Genomic DNA, 27,857 nt, shown 5'->3' with positions numbered 1-27,857 from the left:
GTTGCAATGTGTCTGTTGCTGTAATGAACACAACAAAAGTGGAATAATATAGCCATTGCCATCCCATTGCCGAATAATTCCACTACTACAACATAAATACGTAATATTGTTTAGTGTCAAGTCTAGTTGTTTATGCAAGTAAACGTCACAAGTCTCGTTAGTTATTTAAGTAAGAGAGGCAGGGTGCTGTCACTGCAACTTTTAAACAAGTCACTCGTATACTACCAAGTACATAAAGGTTACATAACCTAAATCACTGAACCAAGAAGGCTCACAAGATGCTGAACTACTAACAAGTAGTTTCGTGCCTAGTGAAAATGGAGAGAAGAGGAGCTAGTGTTGTCTAAAAGGATTTGATTTTAAAAATCAGATGACTTTAGCCAAGGTATCTGGAGGGAGAAGAATTACTGGCACTCAAGCATGGTGTCACACACACAATATAAACGATTATAATCGGGTCACATTTTGTACAGAATTAAAATGGTCAAACTCAGGTCAAGAGGTATGTATACACAAATTAGTGGGAAGGAAGCATCTATACCTGTTTCTTGAATGATATCAAGTTGCTGAAATGGAGGAAATGTTAAAAAAATGACAGTGTATGAAAAAAAATGAGCATGTTCTAGACTGTTTCACATGTAAAATTGAAGATCTAGATGTGCATTCATTACCTTTAGTTCAGAACAGCTAGATATCTTATTTGAGATAAAAGCATGTTTGATGTCCTGCAATTTATAACTTCCCTATATTCAAGGTGTATGTACTTGTACTAGTTATGCAAGAATACAGTAAAGTAGTATTCTATAACAAACCGTAAGTTCGTCTCTGTATCAAATGTTTTTACACGTGTAGTACACATACATACAGCATCTTCACACTACAAGACAATTGTAAACCACTAAGAAAAACCCCAAGCAAGAAAGGTTAAGTAATTCGTAAAATGCACATCAGCTAAACTAACCAGATTATATACTGATATTTACACTCTCAGCTATTCCTAAAACTAGACTATTTATGGTGCTACTTTGGGTTATCTACGTGTCACCTACTCCAAGGTGTTAGTACTAAATATGGCAGAAGCTCCTTGGGATGCCGTGATTAGTACTAGACCCTTGGGGATCAAAGTATTATATATGTACAACCACTTCTGTATTGTGTGGTCAACAAATTGTATCGATAATTGATACCTTTATGCAGCAGTCTACTTTACATTGACCGTACGGTGTTTAGTAACCAGCATCTCGGAGTAGGTGATGCGTAAATAACAAGGCCAAGTAGCACAACTATTTACAATCACACACATCCCCACCAAGCTAAGTATGAAACACAGGACAGACAAGCACCATTGTGGACGAAGAGCAATGAATCCAAACTGTATGTATAAATTTTGCTGTTCATCATAATTTTGTGGATACAGGTGTGACGTTTTTCGTACTGAAAAAACTTTCTAGAAATTGCCATGTTTGCATTAGGCTGGTCTTATGGAATTCATAAGTGGAATATTTTGTAAGTGACCTACTGAAGAATTCAGGTCTCGTACATGTAGTGCTGTTCAAGGTAATTTAAACACTAATTCGTCTGACAAAGTGAAAAGAGGAAAAAATAGACACTCCTCTATTTACGAACTTCCAGAGATACAAACGACTGTGATCGTAAATTAAAACTGTACTTTATTGTATAATCATAGGTCTCTTACTGTACTTAATGCATTTAGGTTTTTATATGTCATTAGTATTAATAAAATGATATTGTTAAACTACAATAAAGTTTTGTACATACTTACCTGGCAGATATATACTTAGCTATAGTCTCCGACGTTCCCGACAGAATTTCAAATCTCGCGGCACACGCGACAGGTAGGTCAGGTGGTCTACCTTACCCGCCGCTGGGTGGCGGATGTACGAACCACTCCCGTAAGCTTGTCAGATTTTTCTCTTCCACTTGTCTCCTGAGGGGAGGCTGGGTGGGCCATTAATCGTATATATCTGCCAGGTAAGTATGTACAAAACTTTATTGTAGTTTAAACAATATCATTTTTGTACATGAACTTCCCTGACAGATATATACTTAGCTGATTGGCACCCTTGGTGGAGGGTAAGAGACAGCTCAATAATACAGGTAAGACGGGAAACAACTAATGTTGTAGGATATAAAAACCTTGGTTCTCACCTTTTCAGGATGAAGACTTCATAGATACTATCTCTGAGTCTGCATTGCCTGGAGAGCTACAGCTAGGACGTGACCTGATGCTGAAAGACTCTCGGATCTACCACTGGGGATATGTGATCCCCTATTGTGGTAGAATCCAAGTCGGATGCTGTTTAGAGGGACCTTGTCCGCTTACCTAACAGATCCTTACCACTACCTCTGCAAGGAGCCAAAACCCACCAGACCACCTAACCAAAATACAAAGGGTTAATATTACGACAAAAAGAGGTGCCTCCTGCAAACCTCTTTCAGACACCAAAAACAACAATATAAAATATAGGGTAACATTTAAAAAATTTACACAGGATAAGTTTCAGCTCCCTGCCCCAGCACCGAATCCGCCGATACGAAAGGACCCAAGGGCGAAGCATTTATCATATGTGATTTTTACATCACGTAGGTAGTGGTTTGCGAAAACCGATTGGCATCTCCAAAAAGTCGCCTCCATCAAGTTCCGCACAGACATATTTTTTCTGAATGCAAGCGAAGTTGCGATGGCTCTCACCTCGTGAGCTTTCACTTTCAGTAGTCTAAAATGATCTTCCTTACAGGCAACATGTGCCTCTGTAATAAGGCTTCTCAGAAAAAAGGAAAGAGCATTCTTCGACATGGGCCGAGTGGGGTCCTTTACGGAGCACCAAAGCACATCTTGATTAGCCTTAAGTTGTTCCTTCCTCTTAAGGAAAATACTTCATAATTCTCATAGGGCAAAGAGTTCTTTCAGGCTCTTCCCCTACTAGAAAAGATAAAACTACGAACTTCAAAGCTCCTGGCCAAGGGCGTGATGGGTTTTCATTCTTTGCCAGGAAACTTGGAAGAAATGAACACACCATAGAATCTTCCTTAAACCCTACATTGCCCTCAATAGCTTGGAGCTCACTCACTCTCTTAGCTGTAGCTAGGGCCAAAAGGAAGATAGCCTTCTTCGTCAAATCCTTGAAAGAGGCTAAGCCAGGAGGTTCGAATCTAGACGATCCAAGGAATTGTAGGACTACGTCTAGATTCCAGTTCGGTACTACATGAGGACGCTTAATGGTTTCAAATGATCTAATAAGATCATGCAGGTCCTTATCATCGGATATATTTAAGCCTCTATGCCGAAATACCGCCGCCAACATACTGCGGTATCCCTTAATAGTTGACACAACCAGATGACATTCTTCTTTGAGGAAAATAAGGAAATCCGCAATTTGGGGTCACAGAGGTACTGGAAGAGGAAATGTTCTTCCTCTTGCACCAAACGTCTGAAGACATCCCACTTTGACTGGTATACACGCAAGGTGGAAGGTCTCCTCGCTCTTGCGATTGCTTTAGCAGCTGTTGCTGAAAAGCCTTTCGCTCTGACCAAACTTTGGACAGTCTGAAACCAGTCCAAGACTGAGACTGCGAGGAGATTTTTGTGGTAACCTGTCCGAAGTGGGGTTGGTCTGAGTAGATCGCTCCTTAGCGGGAGCGATCTTGGAAGGTCCACCAACCATTCCAGTACCTCTGTGAACCATTCTTGGGCCGGCCAAAAGGGAGCGATTAAGGTCATTCTCGTTGAATCGGACTCTACGAACTTCTTGATGGTTAGCCCAGGATCTTGAAGGGGGAAAGCGTAGACGTTGAGTCCGTTCCAGTCTAGAGAAGAGCATCTATTGCTACTGCCTCTGGATCTGATATCGGAGAGCAGTAAGGATCCAGCCTCTTGTTCTTTGACGTGGCAAAGAGGTCTATGTGTGGCCTGCCCCGTGTGGCCTGCCCCATAACTTCCACAGGCTCTGGCATACATCCAGATGAAGGGTCCCACTCTGTGGGAAGGACCTGATCTTTCCTGCTGAGGAGATCTGCTCTTACATTCCTTTCTCCCTGCACGAACCTGGTGAGAAGCTTGATTCCTCTTTCTTCTGCCCACAGAAGAAGGTCTCTTGCTGTCTCGTACAGGGAGAAGGAATGCGTCCCCCCTGTTTCCTGATGTATGCCAGAGCTGTAGTGTTGTCCGCGTTGACCTGCACTACGATCTTCTGACTTTGGGCTCGAAAGCCTTCAGAGCCAACCACACAGCCATCAACTCCTTTCTGTTGATGTGCCAGGCTACCTGGTCCCCCCCCACCCAGGTACCTGACACTTCGCTGGTTCCCAAGAGTTGCACCCCCCCCCACCCCCATGTCCGACGCGTCGGAGAACAACACCAGGTTGGGGTCTGTGATTGAAGAGACAGTCCCTTCGCAAAGAGGTTGGGATCTGTCCACCATAAGAGATGTTTCTTGATGTCCTGGGATAACGACAGGGGAGAACGTCAAATCTGAGAACGACGACTCCAATTCCGATGAAGAAAGAATTGGAGTGGGTCTCAGGTTGCAACCTTCCTAGGGAAAACGAATTGCTCCAGAGAGAGACGTCCAGCAGACTCATCCACTCCTCACTGTGGGCATACTTTTCTTTTCCCTAAGAAGGTTGTTACTCTCTGAATCCTCGGGCTATCCTTTCCTGCGAGGGAAAAGCCCGAAAACTCAGAGAGTTCATCTGTATCCCGAGATACACACACTCTTGCTCGGGAATTAGTGATGACTTCTTGAAATTGACGAGAAGTCCCAAAGCCTTCGTCAATTCTAAAGTTACTTGTAAGTCCTTCAAACAACGATCTTCTGAATTGGCCCTTATTAGCCAATCGTCGAGGTACATGGATATCCTCACCCCTTTCAAATGAAGCCATTGAGCCACATTCCTCAAAATCCCGTGAACACTTGAGGGGCCGTCGAGAGGCCGAAACACAGAGCCCTGAACTGAAAAATTTTCCCCCCCATCATGAATCTGAGAAACTTCCTCGAGGAAGATGGATCGGTACGTGGAAGTAAGCGTCCTGTAAATCCAAGGAAAACCATCCAGTCCCCTGGACGAAGTGCTGCCAGCACTGATGAAGGCGTTTCCATCGTGAACTTCTTCTTTTCTACGAAGAAGTTCAGGGCGCTTACATCCAACACCGGTCTCCATCCCCTGAGGACTTCGGAACTAGGAAAAGGCGGTTTGTAGAAGCCCGATGAATGATGGTCTGTCACTAGTTCGATAGCCCCTTTCTCCAGCATCTGATCTACTGCTAGATGGAGAGCTTGATTCATGATGGGTCTCTGTACCTGGCCGTCAGTTCCCTTGGGATGGCCGTCAAGGGAGGTCTTTCGACGAAAGGGATGAGGTAACCTCTCCTCAAAATAGAAAGGGTCCAAGGATCCGCCCCTTTTTGGCCCAGACTTCTGCAAACTCTAAGAGTCTGGCGCCCACCGTTGATTGAAGGACTTGCAAGTTATTTGGGGGCTTTAACAGACTTGGCGAAAGTCTTACCCCTTCTTGAAGGTCTACGACCTCTAAACGTAGAGGTTCTTGATGAAGATGCCCCTCGAAAGGGTTCTCGAACACTTGCCTTTTCCTTCTTAGCCTTGGTAGGGAAGGAAGGGCGAGGTTTTCTTGCCGACTGTGCCAAAAGGTCCTGGGTGGCTTTGGCCGAAAGTGACCTCGAAATGTCCTGCACTCGATGTTTCGGGAACAACTGAGTAGACAGAGGAGCAAACAGCAAAGAAGACCTCTGAGCATGGGAGACCGACTTCGTTAAGAAGGAACAATAAAAAACCGACCTCTCTTCACACGATCCCGGCCCCATAAAGGGAGGCGATTTCACTCGCTCCGTCTCTTACCGACTTGTCCATACAAGACAAAACACACATAAGATCTTCTGGCGAAATTGACTCTGGCACTTCAATTTTCTTGGCTAGACTCCCAACGACCAATCAAGGAAGTTAAATACTTCTAGCACTCTAAACATACCTTTGAGCAAATGATCCAATTCATTCATTGCCCAAGTCGTCTTAGCAGAGTTAAGGGCAGTTCTCCTTGTCGAATCTACCAGTGCCGAAAAAATCCGAATCAGCCGAAGACGGTAGACCCAATCCTAAGGGCTCTCCTGTTTCGCTACCAGAAACCCAGCGCGGTTCCTGATAACTTCGAAAGGAGGAAAAGCGAACATCGTTTTCCCCGCTTCTTCTTTGGAAGCCATCCAGGAACCAAAACTCCTCAGTGCCTTCTTCATAGAAAGAGTTGGCTTCATCCTCACACAAGAAGAACTCTTCGCTGTCTTCGCCGTTGAAAAAAGTGAGTGAGGAGAAGGAGGAGCCGTAGGCGTAAGGGAATCCCCAAAACTTGTAAAAGTAGCTCTGTAAGCTTCTTGTAAGAAGAGACAGCAGCAGAAGTGTTCGGTTCCTCATCCGAACCTTCTAGGACGTCTTCTCGAGGCGAAGCGCGGAAGATCCTTATGTGACGAAGGGATCCTAGCAGGAGTTGAGCGAGAGGTTGGACGCCCTCGTCTCTGCTTAGAAGAGTTCACATCCACTGGAGAACGATGAGAAGATCTGGGAAGTCTACGATGAGACTCCCTCTTCGAGGTATACGGAATCTCAGCCGAAGGAGAGGTAGGGCTCCTACTCCGAGAATCCTCGGAAACATCCACAGGATGGGCGCTTACGAGGAGGCGAGCGCCTACTATACTCTATGCGCCTATCCTAGGCGAGCGGCTGCCAGGAGAAGAGCGCCTATCGAGAGCGAGCGCTTGCGCGGCTCTCCATACCTGTCCAGTTGCGTACGATCAACGGAAGTCCTACTGGAAGGCGAAATGCGCCTACTAGGAGAAGGCTGCTTGCGAGACTCTTGACGTCTAACAACGAGGGTAACATTCAAGAGAATGGGCGCTTCAAAACTAACGAGAACGCCTACTTGGAGAAGGCGCTTCCGGGATTCCTGGTGCCTACCAGAGACAAACGTCAGGAGAGTGCGCCTAGAAGCGGAGAGCGCCTACACGGAGAAGGGCGCTTGAAAGACTCTTGTTGTCTGCCCTAGGAGAATAATCAGGAGTATGACGCCTTAAAAGAGACGAGCGCCTACTAGGAGATCTATGTGCAGTAGGCTCTTGGCGCCTACCTTGCGGGGAGCGGCTAACAGTAGGCCGTCTATCATGCACACACTCCTACCAGACTCTAGATGCCTGTCAGGAGAGAAGTCACGATCCGACACTCGAGGAGAGTGACATCTGGAAGAAGAACGCCCTAACTAGTATAAGGGTGCCCTTCTAGAATCTTGAGGCTGCTGAGGAGAAGTTTTCACGCGAGGGAGTTGAAGAAATCGCGTGATGAGCAGGTGCAGTGCGCTTACCGGAAGCGGGAATCCAATCTGGAGAAAAAACTTCTTTCTCCATAGAGCGTCCTACCGATGTTTGGCGTCTTGAAATCGAAAGAGAGCCAGGCGAGCGAGGGCGCTCACGCGAGCGAGGGCGCTCACTCGAGCGATGGGAGCGCTCACGCGAGCCCCCACCTTCATACAAAACCTCCCCATATGAAGGAGAACGATCCTCTGAAGAGCGGCGCCTAGATCTCTTGATCGGAAGAGAAACGTACTTCTTCCTACGTGATCTAACTGCTAGAGAGTCTGCTAGCGCCGTGATCTGAGCTTGAAGTCCCGCGAGTACTCTCGTAGGAGAATCTTCTTGTTCTTCCTCGGAAGCAGGCGCCGAGCGCGAGAAGAAGAACGATCACAGATTTCTTGGGTTTCTTCGCCTCCACCGACGATTCTTCCGGGAAACCTCCGGACTAGAAGCCAAAGGACTGCAGGGAGCCTTCCAAGCCCTCTTCAACGGGCGCGACGCATCCGGGGAGTTCCAACCTCTCTTCGGGAGAGGGAGACGACGAAGAGGAGAAGCATTGGCGTAGGAGCTCCTTCTTGTAGCGATCCGAGGCAGCCTGGGAGCGTACTTCAGGATCTGCCGAGGGGACGCCTGACCGGTGGGGCTCTCCCTAGCCCTCCTGCGGCTTTCGACTTTCCTACTCCACTGGAACTGGGAGTCTGGAAGAGGTCTAGGCCCTAGAGGCACTAAGGAGCCGGTCAGACGCACCCTCCACAACACTGGGGACACTGCACTGATCACTAACACTCTCCTTACCTTCCAACTGACGAATCTTCTGATCCATAGAACGATTCTTGGCTTTCAGAGCTGCCGCCTCCGAAGGCGAATCTTCGGCTTCGGTGCGGGGAGCCGGGGCTGCCACTTGGGAAGAAGGTTCTAATTCTACGTTAGTAGTATTAGGATCCACATCCAACTCACTCATTCTAGATCTGCTAGAACTTCTAGAGGAAGCCTTACGCACTCTATCACGTTCCAACTTCCTAACATAAGAAGAGAGAGCCTTATATTCTTCTTCATTCAATCCCTTACATTCATTACAAGGGTTAGCAAAAGCACATTCATTCCCCCTGCATTTCATGCAAACCGTGTGGGGGTCTACCGAAGCTTTCGGCAACCTCACCTTACATCCTTCATTCACGCAAACCCTAAACAAAACCGAAGTTTTAACTACCGATTCTAGATCAGACATCGTTAAAGAAAATCAAACTCAAAATCAAACCGGTCCACAATCAGCGTATGCCAAGCCAAACAAAGCGAATACGTCACCAAAAGAAGTCCAAATTAACTCCAGGCAAGCGAGAATCGAAAAACTATCGAGAGGAACCGACAACAGTTGTTATCGTTCCCGCGACAGAGAAAAATCTGACAAGCTTACGGGAGTGGTTCGTACATCCGCCACCCAGCGGCGGGTAAGGTAGACCACCTGACCTACCTGTCGCGTGTGCCGCGAGATTTGAAATTCTGTCGGGAACGTCAAGAGACTATAGCTAAGTATATATCTGTCAGGGAAGTTCATGTACAAAAATACTACTCCGTAAAATACAGTACAATACTAGTGTGTTTTAGTATGAAAAAACATAAATGATAATGTACAACACTTTGACTCTGAGTATATCAAGTTCGACATACGAAAAAGTCAAGACACGAACAGCCGTTCATAAGTGGAGAGTGCCTCTAGTTAACAGAATTTAACAAGAAATTAACAAGAATTTTTTTTCACACAAATGTGAATATAAGATTTAAGCCAAAGACTAAGGGCTGGGACCTACGAGGTTGTTCATTGCTGAAAACAATGTTGAGACAATTGTTGGGAAAGGGTGGAACGTAAGATGGAGGAAAGAGAATATGAACAGAGATACAGTCAAAGGAAAGAATCGGGTTGCAGCTCGGGGCCGAAGGGAGGTGGCAAAGAACCTCGAGAGTGATGGAGAATTTACTTTTACTTGCTTACTGACAAGAGACAAAAATGATTAACGAAAATGAGGACAACACAATTTAGCTTCAAAGATATGTAGGAAGCACAGCAAGAAATCAAGACTAAGTTTCAGTGTACTGTCTACAAAATGAAATTGAAAAAATTAAATGTTGAAAAATAAACTTAAAAATGAATATGTGCCTATTGTGTATTTATGAAATAAATGATAAAAAGCTCAACATAATTCATATTCTTAAAATTGTTATTAACTTAAATCTATGAGAAAAATTAGTAACCTATCAATATAATGTTAAAAATGCCTAGAGTTAATTAGTATATACAACCACTGTTCAAAGAATGTAACTTAATTCTTCAAATGCACTACATTACCTTGAATAACTGAATCAACTTAGGCCAAATTTAGATTAGGGTACCTTCACTTCAATAATCAAAATTAATAATGTTTTACAATTACGGTCACGAAAAGATTGGATCAAAAGGAATACAGCAGAGGACTACAGTTATATTGAGAAAGAATATACTTTAACTCAAATTTGTAATATGTGTACTTTCTTATTCACATCCTAGAGTTAATTTTTCTTGGTCAAAAGTACTTACAATATTTCCTATAACTAACACCAAGCATCTATAAGCTATTCTTCCCTTAAGCTTAAATGAAACAAAGCACTAATATATATATATATATATATATATATATATATATATATATATATATATATATATATATATATATATATATATATATACACACACACACATATAATAATATATATATATATATATATATATATATATATATATATATATATATATATATATATATATATATATATATATATATATATATATATATTCAAGGATAATTCTAATTTGAGCTTTAAAACTAGTGTCCAATCACTTCAACCTAAACTAACGTAAGTAAAATAAATCAAAATGTAACTAAGGCAAAATAAAAAAAAAATCAGGGAAAGGATAAATAAATGATAAGGCCATGCATTAAAAGTAAAAAAATTTTATACAAAATAAAATCTATAAGTGACAAATTTACATAATAAAAATCTACCATACCAAATGAAAACAGAAGAGAAGAGGGAATTGGGTGATATACTCGTGCCGGCTAACATACACTGCGTGCATGATTTCTCGACTGAATGTATACGCTAACAGTCTTCTCTCCTAAAAGATTATCACTTCGACTACGAGCCTTGTCGACACCAAAGTGGCCGACAAGGGGCTAGTGCTTATTTGTCCTTTCCCGGCTAAACTAATGAACCTGCGTTGTAGCCATTCAACATACCGCATGTGCTGGCATTTTTGGGATATGCATTGAACCTGTATTTCAAAATTGGACCACTCAGAACTGCAAAAAAGAATCAAAATAAGGAAACACATCAATCAACAAGTTACGTACATGCACTAGTTTACGAGTGAGGGTTAATCAGGACATCACTTAAATTACAGACAACATCTATGCCAGTTTAAGTTAAGAAAATCAACTCCAACAGTATGAGAACCTACATTTTAAACTCTACAAAGTAATATATTGAGAAATAGTCTATAACCTCAGTATGGATAAGTTAATAAAACATCTAAATGAATCAATAAAATCCAAAACCAAATCTGATGACATACAATCTGGGAGGAGCAAAAGTTATTTTACGCAGACTGCAACTGACATTTATATATTTACGAGACCATGCTAAGCACTGTCATCTTTATCAAATGCACATCCTCAAGATTTTAACGCTTTTATTTGCCTGGTACAGGTAACAAAAGTAAAAAAGCACTATCATAAAGCTTAACGAAACACTGGTAAGCAGAAAGCCACATGTGCAACTGAAATGCAAAGCTCTAAAAATCTATCGCAGTCTCCTGTGCGAATCACTGACAGCCTAAGACTTGTAACACTCTGTTTTTCATCTACATTCACTTGTTTCCTCCATACTATGTCCTACATGCGAGGATGAAAGTGACCCTAGTTATCTAGAAATCCACAACACTTGTTCTATAGATATTCACATATATAGGCTCCCACGAAGGGTAGGCTTTGATACTTGAAAAAATCAACGCTGAACGAGCATTGAAATGAAAACAAGAACACATGGCTAAATTAAATTATAGAGCCATAGCTAAAAATTTATGAAAATTAGGCACTTCTGTAATACAATTTAGACATACATCATGCAGCATTGCAATATCACAGACCACATAAACATTCAACTCTCATTATGCATACATTGACAATCGTGAAAGTGTAAACATTTAGACGCACAGACATCACTTCCAACGTAAACTGAAATCTAAGTTGAAATTCAACGACACACATTTCAATGTATCCGTCAAGCAATTTATATTAAAAAGACACTGTATCTGGTGCTAGTTTGGCTTGTTATCTATGCGTCATCTACTTCGAGGTGTTATGGTAGATTCACATCAACCATGCATCTGGTATCTAGGCCTGTCCCTTACAACGCTCCCGATTGGCTGTTGATAAGCCAATCACAGGGCTGAAAAATGATATTGTTATGTTACAATAAACGTTTCATACATACTTACCTGGCAGATATATACATAGCTAAGACTCCGTCGTCCCGACAGAAATTCAAATTTCGCGCACTCGCTACTAGGTAGGTCAGGTGATCTCACCGGCCTCGCCTATGGGCGGCAGGACTAGGAACCATCCAGTTTTCTATCATATTTTCTCTCTTCCACCTGTCTCCTGCGGGGAGGCTGGGTGGGCCTTTAATTGTATATATCTGCCAGGTAAGTATGTATGAAACTTTATTGTAACATAACAATATCATTTTCATACAATCAACTTACCTGTCAGATATATACATAGCTGATTGGCACCCTTCGGTGGAGGGTAAGAGACAGCTTCTATATGGAATAGACAGGTAAACAACATATGTTGTAGGTATAAATAAAACCTTGGTTCTACCTGATAGGTGGTAACTTCTGGGTGTTTGCCCAGTAGTCTGCATCACCTCAAGAACTTTAGCGAGATATATGATCTATGGCCAAGAGTTCTTGTGGGTCTGCCGATGGGGTCTTATCCGCTTACTCGGCAGAGCCTAAAAGGACTTTGTCAATGGGTGCTGATCCACTTATATGACAATACACCTTATGAAGGAGCACACAACCAATCCCGACCACCTGATCCTAACCATATGTTAGAACTAAGGATTGTTCCGAGTTATCCCCGAACTCGTCACAACAACCGTAACTCAAAACCACTACGCACACATACATAATTTTCAAAAAAAATTATACTCATCTAATTGGATATGACAAGATTCTCTTACTGAACAACATAGACGGCCGACCCGTGCTAAACCAAGTCCTCCATTGTTCGAAGAGACTCCAGACCATATCCAAAAGAAGAAAAGTATATACATTTAAGGATTGGTGTCGGCTCCCGTACCCAGAATCGTATCCGCCGATACGAAAGGACCTAGAGAAAAACACTTCTCATATGTCACACGAACGTCTTTCAAGTAATGAGATGCAATACTGAGTTGCATCTCCAAAATGTCGTATCTATGATGTTTTTAAGCGACATATTCTTATGAAACGAGAGAGACGTCGCTACAGCTCTCACTTCATGAGCTTTTACTCTCAACAGTTGTAACTGTTCGTCAGGACAGACCTTATGAGCGTCTGTAATGACGTTTCTTACAAAGAATGCCAGCGCATTCTTGGACATCAGTCTTGTGGGGTCTTTTACCGCGCACCAAAGACCTTGTCTAGAGCCTCCCATCTGATGCTTTCTCTGAAGGTAGAACTTCAGAGCTCTAACAGGGCATAGAGACCTCTCTGCTTCTCTGCCTACGAGACTCGACATGCCTTTGACTTCGAATGACTTAGGCCAGGGATTCGTGGGATTCTCGTTTTTCGCTAAAAACAGGGTCTTAAACGAGCAAATAGCTGAGTCTCCCTTGAATCCTACTTTATCCTGCAGAGCATGTAATTCACTAATTCTCTTTGCCGTAGCTAAAGATAATAGGAATAGGCATTTTCTGGTGATGTCTCTAAACGATGCCAGAGGAGGAGGTTCGAATCTTTCCGATGACAGAAACTTGAGGACTACGTCTAGGTTCCAGTTCGGAGGTACTGGTTCCTTAGACTTTGAAGTCTCAAAAGACCTTATGAGATCGTGGCGATCTTTATTATCTGCCAGATCCAATCCTCTATTCTGATACAGCCGAGAGCATACTTCTTGTATCCCTTTATTGTGGATACGGCTAGATGAGATTTTTCTCTCAGGAATAGCAGGAAATCAGCAATTTCCGCTATAGAGGTAGTGGAGAGGACAACTTCTTGGATCTACACCACCTTCTAAATACCTCCCACTTCGATTGGTATACTTTCGTAGTGGAGGTTCTGCGTGCTCTCGCGATCGCGCTGCCACTTCGCGAGAAAAGCCTCTCGCTCTGACAAGTCTTTCGATAGTCCGCAAGGCAGTCAGAGCGAGAGCGGGGAGGTTTTGATGGTACCTCTTGAAGTGTGGTTGTCTGAGAAGATCCGTCCTTCTTGGTAGGGATCTTGGAAAGTCTACGATCCACTCTACCACCTCCGTGAACCAATCCTGGGCCGGCCAAAAGAGGGCTATTAACGTCATCCTCGGTCTCCTTTGACGCCACAAACTTTTTCATTACTAATCCCAGGATTTTGAATGGGGGAAAGCATATACGTCTACTCGAGACCAATTTAGCAGGAAGGCGTCTACCATAAGTGCTCTTGGATCTTCCACGACCGAGCAAAAGACTGGCAGCCTTTTGGAAATGAATGTTGCGAAGAGATCCACATGAGGAGTCCCCCACAGAGACCAGAGATCGAGACACACTTCCTCGTGTAGGGTCCACTCTGTATGAAGGACCTGGTTCCTCCTGCTGAGTCTGTCCGCCCTCACATTCTTTTACTCCCTGTACGAACCTTGTCAGCAGGGAGATGTTCCTGTGGGACGTCCAAGCAAAAGGTCTCTCGTCAGTTCGTAAAGGAACGAGGAGTGAGTCCCCCCCCTGTTTCCGAATGTAGGCAAGTGCGGTGGTGTTGTCCACGTTTACTTGCACTACTTTGTTCGACACCAGAGGTTCTAGACTCTTCAAAGCCAGATGCACGGCGAACAGCTCTTTGCAGTTTATGTGCCAAGTCACCTGTGCTGGTTCCCAGGTGCCTGACACCTCTTCTGAGCCTAATGTCGCTCCCCAACCTTTCTCCGATGCGTCGGAGTACAACACTAGGTCTGGGTTCTGTGTTTTTAGAGAGATCCCTTTGTTCTCTTGCAGAGGGGGCAACCACCCTCCAGGCGCGATTTTATCTCCACTGGAATGGGAAAAAAGTCCGAAAGCTGTCCGGTTTTCCAGCTCCAAGACTTCTTGAGGAAGAATTGAATGAACGGCGGACGTAAATGCAGTCTTCCTAGTGGGAAGAACTGTTCTAGCGAGGAAAGGGTCCCTAGAAGGCTCAACCATTCCCATCGCCGACGTATGTTCCTTCCCTAAGAGAGAGAGACTATCCGCAAACCTTTTGCGATTCTCTCTTGCGAAGGAAATACTCGAAAAACCCCGAGAATCCATCCGAATCCCCAGATAGACTAGGTCCTTGTCTGGGGATCAGCTGAGACTTCTCGAGGTTCACGAGCAATCCCAACGCTTTGATCAAATCTAGCGTTAACTTTAGGTCCTCCAAGCACTGTCTCTCTGATCTGGCCCTGATGAGCCAGTCGTCCAGATACAGAGAGATATTTACTCCTTTGAGGTGAAGAAACCTCGCCACATTCTTCATCAGGCTTGTAAGACTGAGGAGCTGTGGACAGGCCGAAACACAAGGCTCTGAACTGAAAAATCCTTCCCCCCGTCATGAAACGGAGGTACTTCTTCGATGAAGGGTGGATCGGGACGTGAAAGTAGGCGTCCTGGAGATCTAGAGACACCATCCAATCTCCTTGTCGTAATGACGCTAGGACTGAAGCAGAAGTCTCCATGGAGAACTTCTCCTTCTGAACAAAAATTTTGTTCAGAGAGCTGACGTCCAGTACTGGTCTCCAGCCTCCCGAGGCTTCGCAACCAGAAAAAGGCGATTGTAAAACCCGGGGAGTTTTGATCCAATACTAGTTCTATCGCTCTCTTGTCCCACATTTGTTCCACCATCGATCGAAGAGTATCCCTAGCACAGGATCTTGTACTTGGCTGATAGTTCCCTTGGTATTGACGTTAGGGGAGGAGTGTTCAGGAAAGGGATACGATATCCCTTCCTTATGATAGCCAATGAAGACGCGTCTGCGTTTATCAGTGTCCAGGCTTCCACAAATCCCAGGAGCCTGGCACTACTGGTGCTTGGAGGAGAGAATCTTCATTTTCCCTTTTTAAAGGGACGAAAGGCAGGCCTACCTCTCTTCTCCGGAGCCTTCCTTCTTGCGGGAGGTCTGGAGGTCGGACCACCTCGAAAGGGCTGAACAGATGTACTAGGTCCTTTCTTGTCCGATGCAGAAACAGGTTTCTTCTTTCTTGCTGACTGCGTCAGAAGATCCTGAGTCGCCTTCTCAGTTAAAGAATGCGCAATGTCCTTCACTAACTGAGAAGGGAACCAAAGTCAGATAGAGGCGAATACAGTAGAGCTGCCCTCTGAGCGTGTGAGATTGCCTTGGTTAAGAAGGCGCCATATACAGTCCTTTTTTTCTTAGAAGACCTGCTCCAAATAATGAGGAGATTCAAAAGATCCATCCTGTACCGCTTTGTCAATACAAGACAATATGCATAACAGGGCTTCAGGTTCGATTCCTTCCGAATCATGGGCTTTCTTGGACATCACCCCAAGGGCGGACCAATCTAAGAAGTTGAAGACTTCCAATACATGAAAGAGTCCCTTGAGGAGATGGTCCAGTTCAGAAATTCCCCACGTAATTCGTGCCGAATTGAGACCTTGTCGACGTGAAGCGTCAACTAAGGTCGAAAAATCTGCTTCGGATGTAGAAGGGAGAGCAATACCCATATTCTCTCCCGTCTGATACCAAATGCCTCTTTTCCCAGCTAATCTTGCTGGAGGCTGCAGAAGACTGTTCTCACTAAGTCTTTCTTAGACTTCATCCCATGAGTCTAAGGATTGTAAGGCCCTCTTCATCGAAATGGTGGGCTTCATTTGAGAAAAGACGAAGGCTTCTTCGTCTTAGCACTGGAAAGAGAGCGCGCGGAGAAGGAGGAGCGGCAGGAGTCAACTCGTCTCCATACTCCTCAAGAAGCAAGGTAGTCAAAACCTTATAGTTCGACAGTCCTTCTCTTCCCTGATATTCATCATCATCCGAGTTTTCTTCCAACTCGGGATCTACATGAGTCTCCGCTCTCTTTTCCGTACGTTCCTCTTCTGGAGGAGACAAACTCCTAATAGGAGAGGGGCTAAGGGAATGAAAATCTTTCCTCTTTCCCACTTTCAATAGTCCCTTGGAAAGGCGTCCACAAAGCTCCAGGCTTTCCTGCTTGAAAAATTAGAAGACGCTTCCCGCTTGTATGACGCTTCCCGTTCGCCAAGCGTCCTGGCTGACGTCTCTCGCTCACTTGTCTGCTGACGTCCTTGATGACGCTTCGCGACTGGAAGACGCGCTCCGCTCTCCAAAGGACGTACTACATTGGCACGTCAAACAATATTGGTCGGAGCGTCACGTCTATAATAACGATTTAAAATGACGCTTCACGTCTAAAAGACGTCTTACGTCTCTCTGGCGTTACGAAACTTTCGTAAGCCACCGTTCTCGTTCTCGAACTCGAAAGCTTCTGTAAGACGTTTAGCGCTTTCACGTCTGCATGACGCTTCTCGTTGAGCAGGTGAGAGAGGACGAGACTTCTTAATTGGAAGCGTCACGTCCTTCCGACGAGGCGCTAAAACTCCCACTAGAGAGGACAGTTGCTCTTGAACTGCCATAATTATCCTCCTTGACGCTTCTCCCACGTCCACTGCATGACGCCTTTCGTCATCACTCGGGGGAGAAGAAGGAAAGGGTACTTCTGCGTACACGTCAGGTGACGCTGACGCCACCTTCGCTTTCTTAATAGAAGAAGGAGCGTCATCTGAGAAGCGCTCTGGGCTAGAATCTATTTCAGTTCTTTCATATGACGCTTCAGCGGTCTCGACAAGTTCGACTCCTTCCACCCTCGTTTAGGTGAGGAGAGGGAGAGGACGAGAACATCCACGAAGGTACGCTTTTTTGTTCTATAGCACCCTTGAGCCCGCCTGCCACTAAGCCGAGCTAGCCTGAAGGGACGTTCTGAACCTCGGTTGGGGATTCCCCACGACCTCCTTAAGGCTTTCGGACTTCCTTCTCCTCTGGGCATGGGAGCTTGGAAGAGGTCTAGGCCTGGGAGCGTCGCAGGGACGATCAAACGCCCCCTCCACAAAACAATGGAGAACTCACTTCACTGTAATGCTCACTTTCCACTAGCCTTACCTTTGGAAAGTCAGCCATCTTGGACTTCATGTCTCTAATTGTAGCTTTCAGATTGGCGATTTCCGAGGCCGAATCCGAAAGAGCACTCTGAGAATGAGATACATAGGGAGAATCTACATCAGTAGGATTAGAAATTATCCGTGAAAGGCTCAATAGGCCTTGAACTCACACCTTTCAGACGTCTAACCCTATCCCTCTCTAACTTCTTCAAATAAGAAGTCAAGTCCTTCCACTCTTCTGCATTTAATCCCTCGCATTCCTTACAAGTATTATTAGCAGAACACTGAAACCCCCTACATTTACGGCATACAGTGTGAGGATCAACCGAAGCTTTCGGTATCCTCACCCTGCAGCCTACATTCACACACATTCTCACACTCACATTTGAATCAGACATACTGAGAAAAATCCAAAAAGAGTTATTCCACAAAAAACAGTCCACAGTACGGAATGCCAAAACACATCCAGATACGTCACCAAAAAGCCGAGAAACGATGATCAAAGGATGAAATATGAATCTAAGTCAGGAGGTAATAGCAACAATGTTGATACCACCGGCGACAGAGAAAATATGATAGAAAACGGGGATGGTTCCTAGTCCTGCCGCCCAGGGCAGGCCGGTAGATCACATGACCTAACTGTAGCGAGTGGCGCGAAATTTGAATTTCTGTCGGGACGACGGAGTCTTAGCTATGTATATATCTGACAGGTAAGTTGATTGTATGAAAACTCCCAGTTTCTCAAGAGAGTTCACATTGGCAGGATGCATGTTCCAACTCTTCCGAGGGATACTTTTGAGAGACGTATCCCTCAGAGACAGAGTTTCCAGCCGTGATTGGCTTGTCAAAAGCCAATCCGGAGTGTCGTAAGGGACTGGCCAAGACATCACATGCACGGTCAATGTGAATCTACTACTATAGCACTGACATGGCGGAAGCTCCTTGGAACACCGTTTTTAGTCCTAGCAGCCTGTAGGGGATTCAAGTATTAAACACACCCACCTATCATGTGGCCATTTATTTCACATTTACAACACAGGGTTTAGTACTACTAGCACCTCAGTGCAGGTGACGTGTAGGTAAGAAGCCAAAAGTAGCAACCTGTATCGTTCTTTTAAAACAACTTCAGGTTTTGGCACCAAAACTGAGGAGCAGTGGCAGAATGCACAAAAGCAAGCCAAGTATAATCAAGCAAGAAGACAGTCACACTGATTTCCGTGGCTCAGAAAATCAAGAATCTTAAGAACCTACAAAAGTTATCTTAGTTTTACCAGACCACTGAGCTGATTAACAGCTCTCCTAGGGCTGGCCCGAAGGATTAGATATTTTTACGTGACTAGGAATCAATTGATTACCTATCAACGGGACCTACAGCTTATTGTGGAATCCGAACCAAACAATTAATATCGAGAAAGGTTATTTCTATCCCACCAGAAAATAAAGTTTCTCTCGTTGTCCGCGTTGGCCGGGCCGAGAATACGAACCTCGGACCCCCGCAATTAGCAGCCGAGGTGCGGAAGTCCAATCCGGGCCAAACGGGGCCCAGTGGGACTATACAAAGAGCGCTATTTGCACGCTGGGACGGATTATAAAATTTAGGCTGAAGGCCAAGAGCTGGGGCCTATGAGGTCATTCAGCGCTGAAAGGGAAAGTGAAAGTAAACAGGTTTTAAAGGCATCACGGGAGGAAAACCTCACAGTTGCACTATAAAACAACTGTTTGGAGAAGGTGAGAAAAAAAATGGGCGAAACCCTAACGGGAACTTACAAATCAGAGCTTAATACATCCAATCGGAATAGAATCAACGTAGTACTTTTACACAAGGCTCTTCGTTCCTCCTGGATTTAAACTATATGTTTAATAATTAAATGACTAAAATATGGCACTAATTCATTCAAATTTGTTTTCAGTTTTCCTATCATTTCCTGTAATTTCTATCAAACGAACACCATATTCTTTGGAAGCTTGATTTTCAAGCCAGTGGCCCCTGCAGGCCTGTTCCGTATGAATAGGGTTCACCTCCAGAATAAAAATAGTAAATGTGTTTGAAACTTTCCTACTTGCCTAACATTGTATTCTGATCACCTCCAATCTGCTCACAAAATCAAAATCAACAACTCAAACCTCATTTCCGAAAAGCACATCACACTACAAAAATCACAGCTCAAACCTTACAAATTTCTTTGATTACAACTAATCGAAGACCAGCTATGGGACACTCACTTTCCTAATTCCTCTGATAAAGTACTAACCTCCATTCAGCACCCATACACTCCACCACCTTAGTTACTTTCTACCAGGGGCTAGGGAAGCCTTACACGTATCAAATTAACCCTATTACTGTATGCCGAAAGGTAGAATATTCCACGACCGCGTATTCTAATCCTCCTCTGACTTTGCTCGTGTTTCAAGATTATGTCGAGTGATGTAACTCGCGACCTGTGTCACAGAGTACCGTCAACTAATGCAGGTCAGAATGAACAGTTGCCAGTTCCTCTATTTGAGTAACACCTTAAAGACTGCTACCAGATCGATGGGCTACACTCCTGAATCCTCTTCATAGCGATAATGGAATGATCAAATTCTATGGACTTCAAGATTCACGAGCAACCGTACATTTGTCTCCAGGTGGGGAAATCATATGAATAGAATAGTATAAGATTTAGGTGAAAGGCCAAGTGCCGGGACCAATACCACTGTCAGGAGAGGTTTGAGGAAAGTAAGATGGAATAAAGATAATATGAATGGAGGTACGTACAGTAAAAGAAATGAACGGGGTTGCAGTTATGGGCATAAAGAACGCTGCAAAGAATTTAAGGAGAGTATCGATGGAATAAAGAGAATAAGAATGGAGGTACAGTAAAAAAAAAAAAAGAAGGAGAAGAAACAGGTTGAAGCTAGGAGCCAAAAGGACGCTTCAAAAAATCTTAAGTAATTTCTACAGTGTACTGCAAGAGGTGCACTGATGGCACTATGGTCCTAAAGAGGGGAAATCATATGATCTTCATGCATGCAACTGTGTATACTAGTATTTGCAAAGCTTTAGAAAAAAAAAAAAAAAAAGGTAAAAGCAATCTACATCTGAGCACCATTGCAGCAAATTCGTAGTGGTTCGATACGAACATATTTCTCTCTCAAGAACAATTTTGTATCATTATTCTATCACAGACAAGTTCAGCACACCTAAAGGCCGTCATCGTGACGATAACTGAAAATCGGCAATAATATCGCTGATAAGCAAAGACTGGCGTATATCCGTCCTGAAATTCCAGTTATTATTGTTTATAGACAATCGCTGTCAAACTGGATCGCTGATAACTGGATGACTTACAAGGTATTACTATATCGGAAAGTGCTGTGTTCCTTTCATGAATAAATTGATGTTGGTCATCTTTACATCACTTTAAGTTGCATAACAAGTATGATGTGACTGTCTCTCTCAATGCGACCACGAAATCAGGTTTTGCTCAAAGCTACCTTTCAGAAAAATACATCTTTTACTGGTGCTACATATTACTGAACTTGCAACACTACGAACACAAAACGTAGAGTAACAGTAACATACACATGCAAACAAAAATAAATCTAAAGAAAAACACATATGAAACTTTCTTTCTAACGTGCAGACAGTTTTTTTTATTGTGAATTTTAGTATAAGCAACACTAATTTGGCATTTCTAACAAACAGTACTGGTTGTGTGGTATATGGTATAGTTTTCATCTCAACTAGATATTGCCATAACAGCTTCCAGCATTATTTAACTATTATCAACTATTATCCAAGTTTTAAATCATAATTGCCTATATAGTTTACTGTGTTTATGAAAGATATTTTCAGATAATCAGTTGGCTTTAAAAATTTGGCATTCATTTTTTTTACCAAAAGGTTACTAATTTCAAAATTATCAGTTTCTTCAGTCATTTAATTTGCATATATCTTTTCACATTTGTAAAAATTTCAAGAAAATGCAAATACTAAACATGTATATATACGTGCGGAACAACAAAAACTCGTTGAAAACATAATATTCCATCTGACATGAAACTGGAAGTGAAAAACCTTGGCTACTTTAATGTCATATAATGTATACCTCAAAAATTCTTGCCCAAAACATATCTGAACTAATTCTCTTTTAAAAAAATGTTATTGTTAGTATACAATAAGGTTTTTGTACATACTTACCTGGCAGATATATACTTAGCTATACGTCTCTGACGTCACGACAGAATTCAAAACTCGCGGCACACGCGACAGGTAGGTCAGGTGATCTACCTTACCCGCCGCTGGGTGGCGGATGTAAGAACCAATCTCCCTTTCAGCCAGAATTTTCCTTCCACCGGTCTCCTGAGGGGAGGCTGGGCGGGCATCAATCGTATATATCTGCCAGGTAAGTATGTACAAAACCTTATTGTATACTAACAATAACATTTTTGTACATGAACTTTCCTGTCAGATATATACTTAGCTGATTGACACCCTTGGTGGAGGGAAAGAGACAGCAATATAAATATGGAAAAAAGGGGAAAACAACACTAGTTGTAGGATGTAAATACAACCTTGGTTCTTACCTGTTTAGGCAGAAGACTTCGTAGTTACTGTCTGAGTCTGCGTTGCCTTAAGAGCTTCAGCGAGGGCGTGACCTACAGCTGACAGACTCTTTGGGTCTATCAAAGGGATTTGATAGAATCCGAGCAGGATCTGTCAACGGGGATACGCCCACTTATATGACAGAACCTAACCACTATCATTGCAAGGAGCTCAAACATAAACCGATCACCTAACCAATCTAATCATTGTTAAGATACGAAATGAAAAACATGCCTACCCGCATGTTCTTTCAAACAACCAAAAACTTACAACCTAACAAGGGGAAAACTATATACTAACTAAGGATATGTCTCAGCTCCCTGCCCCCAGCACCGAATCCGCCGATACGTACGGGCCTTAATCCCGAAGCACTTCTCATACGTAATTTTGACGTCTCTCAGATAGTGGTTTGCAAAGACTGAGTTGCAACGCCAGAATGTTGCCTTCATAATATTATTCAGGGATATGTTTTTGTTAAAAGTCAATGACGTGGCAATAGCTCTTACCTCATGAGCTTTGACCTTAAGAACTTTGAATTGACTTTCCTCACATATCGCATGCGCTTCTTTCACCAGGCTTCTGATAAAGAAAGAAAGCGCATTCTTCGAAAGAGTCCTCCTTGGATCTCTTACAGAGCACCAAAGGTTGACATCATTGCCCTTAAGTTTTTTCTTTCTCTGAAGAAGAATTTCAAAACTTCTTATGGGCAAAGCGACCTCTCTGCTTCCTCGCCTACTAATGCAGACAATCCTTGTACTTCAAAGCTCCTAGGCCAAGGATTTGAGGGGTTTCTCGTTCTTGGCTAAGAACGAAGGAAGGAACGAACAGATAGCTGCATCTCCTCTGAATCCCACATTTCCTTCTAGTGCATGGAGTTCACTAACCCTCTTTGCGGAAGCCAATGCCATGAGGAAAATTGTCTTCTTCGTGAGGTCTCTAAACGATGCAGACTGAGGCGGTTCGAACTTATTGGACCTCAGGTAGCGTAGCACTACATCCAGATTCCAACTCGGAACCCCTGGAGAAACCTTCTTGGATGTTTCAAACGATCTTATTAGATCATGAAGGTCCTTATCTTCTGAAATGTTTAAGTTTCTGTGCCTAAACACTGCAGATAGCATGCTACGATAGCCTTTAATGGTTGATACCGCCAATCCACTTTCTTCCCTAAGGAAAGTAGGAAGTCTGCTATTGGGTCACAGAGGTACTGGAAGAGGAAAAGTGATGGTTCCTACACCATCGCCGAAAGACGATACACTTCGATTGGTAGACTCTAAGGGTAGAAGGCCTTCTTGCTGCTGCGATAGCCGTTGCAACTCTTGCAGAAAAGCCTCGTTCTGACCAAACTTTTGACAGTCTGAAGCCAGTCAGATCTAGAGCGGGGAGGTTTTTGTGATACCTCTCGAAGTGGGGTTGTCTGAGCAGATCGATCCTCTGTGGTAATGTTCTCGGAAGATCTACTAACCATACCAGTACCCTCTGTGAACCATACTTGTGCTGGGACCAGAACGGGGCTACCAGCGTCATCCTTGCTGCCTCCGATTCTGCAAATTTCTTTAGAGTCTCTCCCAGTATCTTGAATGGAGGAAAAGCATACATGTCTAGACCCTTCCAATCTAGTAGGAACGCGTCTATCGACACTGCCCTCGGGTCCGATATCGGAGAGCAGTAGTTGGCTATCCTCGCATTCTTGGCTGTGGCGAAGAGGTCTATATGAGGCTTGCCCCAAAGCTTCCACAGGTCCTGGCAAACATCTTCGTGAAGAGTCCACTCTGCAGGCAGGACTTGATCTTTCCTGCTTAGGAGGTCTGCTCTGACGTTCTTTTCTCCCTGTACGAACCTGGTAAGGAGACAAATCTTCCTTTGCTCTGCCCAAAGCAGAAGTTCTTTTGCTGTCTCGTACAGGGAGAAAGAGTGAGTCCCCCCCTGCTTCCTGATGTAAGCCAGGGCCGTGGTGTTGTCCGAGTTGATCTGTACTGCTGAAGCTAGGACGTGGGGCTCGAAAGCTTTCAAAGCTAGCCAAACCGCCATCAGCTCCTTCTTGTTGATGTGCCAGGTCACCTGTTCCTTGTTCCAGGTGCCTGACACTTCTCTTGAGCCGAGCGTCGCTCCCCAACCTGTTTCTGAGGCGTCGGAATACAACACTTGGTTGGGGTTCGGAATGTGAAGGGACATCCCTTCTGCAAACCTGAGAGGGTTGGCCCACCAAGAGAGGTCCTTCTTGATTTCCCTTGAGATCTCGAAGGAGAACTCTAGGTTTTGTGAACGACACCTCCAGTTTCGATGAAGAAAGAACTGGAGAGGTCTGAGGTGCAACCTTCCTAGAGAAAGGAATTGCTCCAACGAGGAGAGTGTCCCCAACAAACTCATCCACTCCCTCGCTGTGCATACTTCTTTCTCTAGGAAGGCTTTGACTTTCTCTGACCCTCGGGCTATCCGTTCTGGAGACGGAAAAGCCCGAAAATCCAGAGAAGAAAGCCCATCCGAATCCCCAGATAGATACGATCTTGACTGGGGATCAACTGAGACTTTGAAAAGTTCACCAAAAGTCCCAGAGAACTTGCCATGAAAAGGGTCTTTTGTAGGTCCTCCAAACATCTTTCCTGAGACTTGGCTCTGATCAGCCAGTCGTCCAAGTAAAGGGACACTCTGACTCCCTCCAAATGTAGCCATCTTGCTACATTTTTCATTAGGCCTGTAAAGACCTGAGGGGCTGTTGAAAGGCCGAAGCAACAAGGCCCTGAACTGGAATATCCTTCCTCCCATCATGAACCTGAGGTATTTCCTTGACGAAGGAATGGATAGGCACATGGGAAGTAAGCGTCCTGAAGATCTAGGGGGACACCATCCAGTCCCCTGGCCGAAGGGCCGCCAACACTGAGGATGTCGTCTCCATGGCGAACTTCCTCTTTTCTACAAAGATATTCAGGGCGCTTACATCCAGAACCGGTCTCCATCCTCCATGAGGCTTTTGGAACTAGAAAAAAGGCGGTTGTAAAAGCCCGCTGAGCAAGGGCCCCCCCCTCGCTCACTAGCTCTATAGCCTCTTTCTCGAACATTTGTTCCACTGCTTGTGTTAACGCAAGGCTCATGATGGGATCCCTGTACCTGGCCACCAACTCCCTCGGAGTCGTTGTCAACGGTGGTCTTTCCGTAAAAAGGAATCAGATATCCTTTCCTTATAATTGAGAGGGACCAGTTGTCCGCTTCCTCTCTTTGCCCAGGCTTCCGAGAATCTTAGAAGTCTGGCACCTACTGGTGTTTTGGAGGACTACTTTCCCTACTTCTTAGCTCTGACAGAGCGTGAGAAGGATCTACCTCTCTTGAAAGGTCTATTACCTCTCAAGGTAGAGGCTCTAGAAGGGGGGCCCCTCGAAAGGGCTCCTGTCTAGCTGGAGTCTCCTTCTTCGTCTTCGTCTGGAAGGAGGTCCTAGGCTTCCGTGCCGACCTGCGCGAGCATGTCCTGAGTCGCCTTCGCAGATATAGATCCTGAGATGTCCTGGATTATCTTCTTCGGAAATAGCAGAGGCGAGAGCTGCGAATACAGGAGAGAGGCTCTTTGGGCATGCGAAACAGACTTAGTCAGAAAAGGAGAGCAGAAAGACTGATCTCTTCTTAAGGATCCCTGCTCCAAATAGGGAGGCTATTTCGCTCGATCCATCTCTAACTGCTTTGTCAATGCACGTTAGGAACACTGTTTAGATCTTCGGCGAAATAGCATCCGGGTTCTGAGTCTTCTTAGCCAAGACCCCCAAAGACCAGTCAAGGAAGTTGAAGACTTCCAAGACTCTAAACATTCCCTTCAGCAGGTGGTCAAGCTCGTTCATAGCCCAGGTAGTTTTAGCAGACAAAAGAGCCGAGCGTCGTGCTGCATCTACCAGAGAGAGAAGTCGCATCCGCCGATGAAGGAAGTACCCAGAACCTAGGGGTTCTCCAGACTCGTACCAAAATCCAAGTCTGCCCGTAAGCTTGGAAGGAGGGAGAAAACACAGTTTTCCCTTTCTCTTCCTTAGAAAGCAGCCAATCACCAAACTACCTTCGCAAAGGCCTTCTTCATTGGAGATGGTTGGCTTCACCTCCTCAACAAGATGGAAACTTTCGTCTTCTCGAAGGAGAGAATAAAGAGAGAGGAGACGGAGGAGCGACGGGAGTAAGGGAGTCTCCAAACTCTTGAAGAAGTAGATCTGTAAGGATCTTATAGGACGAACTGACGAGTCCTTCACCAAATCCTCTTCTGAAGGTTCAACTTCATCCACTGAAGAACCCTCCGCTTCTTTACGAGGGCAGTTAGCCTTCTCTAAAGAAATGCGACCTGTCCAGAGAGTGTCTAGTAGCAGACTGGCGCCTATCAGGGGAAGCCAAAGTTTCTGGAGAGCTCCTCTCGAATGAGTCCTTCCTACTCTGATGAGTGCGTGCTCTTTGCTCCTTAATCCTACTCCTAGAATTCCGGGCTTCCAAGGGGAGCGCCTGTAGGATAAAGGAGAGCCTACTATGCTCCAAGGCGCTTTTCAGGATCCATGCGCCTGTTCAAAGGAGAGCGGCTGCCAGGCGAGCTGCGCCTACCATGAGGCGAACGCCTACTAGGCTCTTGGCGCCTACTTACAGGAGAGCGAAGCCCTGGAGAAGGTCGCCTACTAGGAGACCGGCGTCTACCATGCTCCACAAACTTCGTTCCCGACTTGTGTCTCTCTTCAAAAGGTAGTCTCCCAGAAGAGACAAATCTTTCAGGCTCTACACGCCTGTCTGAACGAGCGGCTAAAAGGAGAGCCGCGCCTATCAGGAGAAAAGCGCCTATCCTCCGCACCACGCTTGTGGGAGCGGGAGAGCGTCTACTTGGGGAGTAGCGTCTCCTACTAGGCTCAAGGCCCGCCACCTAACATAAGGCGAGATCCTGTCTCTTGACGAATCCATCAAAGAGTAGGCTCCTCTTGTCCGGTAGAATGAAGGATCTTCGTAAAAGAGCGAGAGGACGAGGCTGTACGCCTGTCTTTAGACGAACGCCTACTAGGCCTCTAAGATTCCCTTCCTACTGGAAGAGATGTAGTCACCAGGAGAAAGCTTCTTGGGCGATTGACGCCTGGAAGACGACAAGCGCCTGCCGAGGGAAGAGCGCCTCCTTCCATCCGCTGATAAAGGAGAGAGAACCGACTCTGACTGAGACGGTAACACAGGCGAAGGAATCCTAGACTTCTTGACAGGGAGAGAGACGTCTTTCCGACGCGTTCCTCCTGCCAAGGAGCCCGCCAGAGCCGAAATCTGCGCTTGCAGTCCAGCAAGAATTCGAGCTGGAGATCTTGTAAAATCCTCCACCGGAGAAGAGGCTCGAAGCCTACTATGAGGCGAGAACTCCTGCTCCCTCTGGGTTTCCCTTGATCTCTACTTCCGGGCGTCTTTTTCTGGAAAAAACTTCCGGGCTGGAAGGGAAAGAGCCAGGAGCCTTCCAGGGCTCTCTCAGCGGTCGCGAAGAATCCGAGGCGCTCCAT

The 27,857-nt window shown here is 44.8% G+C and overlaps 1 protein-coding gene across 7 annotated transcripts in view; it reads right to left on the bottom strand.

Annotated features, from left to right (window-relative positions):
• The window catches only part of LOC135203719 (coronin-1A-like), an 88,207-nt gene that overhangs the window by 56,749 nt on the left and 3,601 nt on the right, over positions 1-27,857 (bottom strand). Inside the window, exon 2 of one of the 7 annotated variants that reach the window (XM_064233624.1) lies at positions 10,645-10,707. The exons of the other annotated variants lie outside the window; for them this stretch is intronic. Coding sequence (XP_064089694.1) covers positions 10,645-10,674 — 30 coding nt within the window. The 5' untranslated portion in view covers positions 10,675-10,707. The remainder of the gene's footprint in view (positions 1-10,644; positions 10,708-27,857) is intronic. 7 annotated transcript variants of the gene reach the window in all.

Source organism: Macrobrachium nipponense, chromosome 36 (assembly GCF_015104395.2).
Source record: "Macrobrachium nipponense isolate FS-2020 chromosome 36, ASM1510439v2, whole genome shotgun sequence".
Taxonomy (NCBI): Eukaryota; Metazoa; Arthropoda; class Malacostraca; order Decapoda; family Palaemonidae; genus Macrobrachium; species Macrobrachium nipponense.
This window is presented reverse-complemented; position numbering and strand designations above follow the sequence as displayed.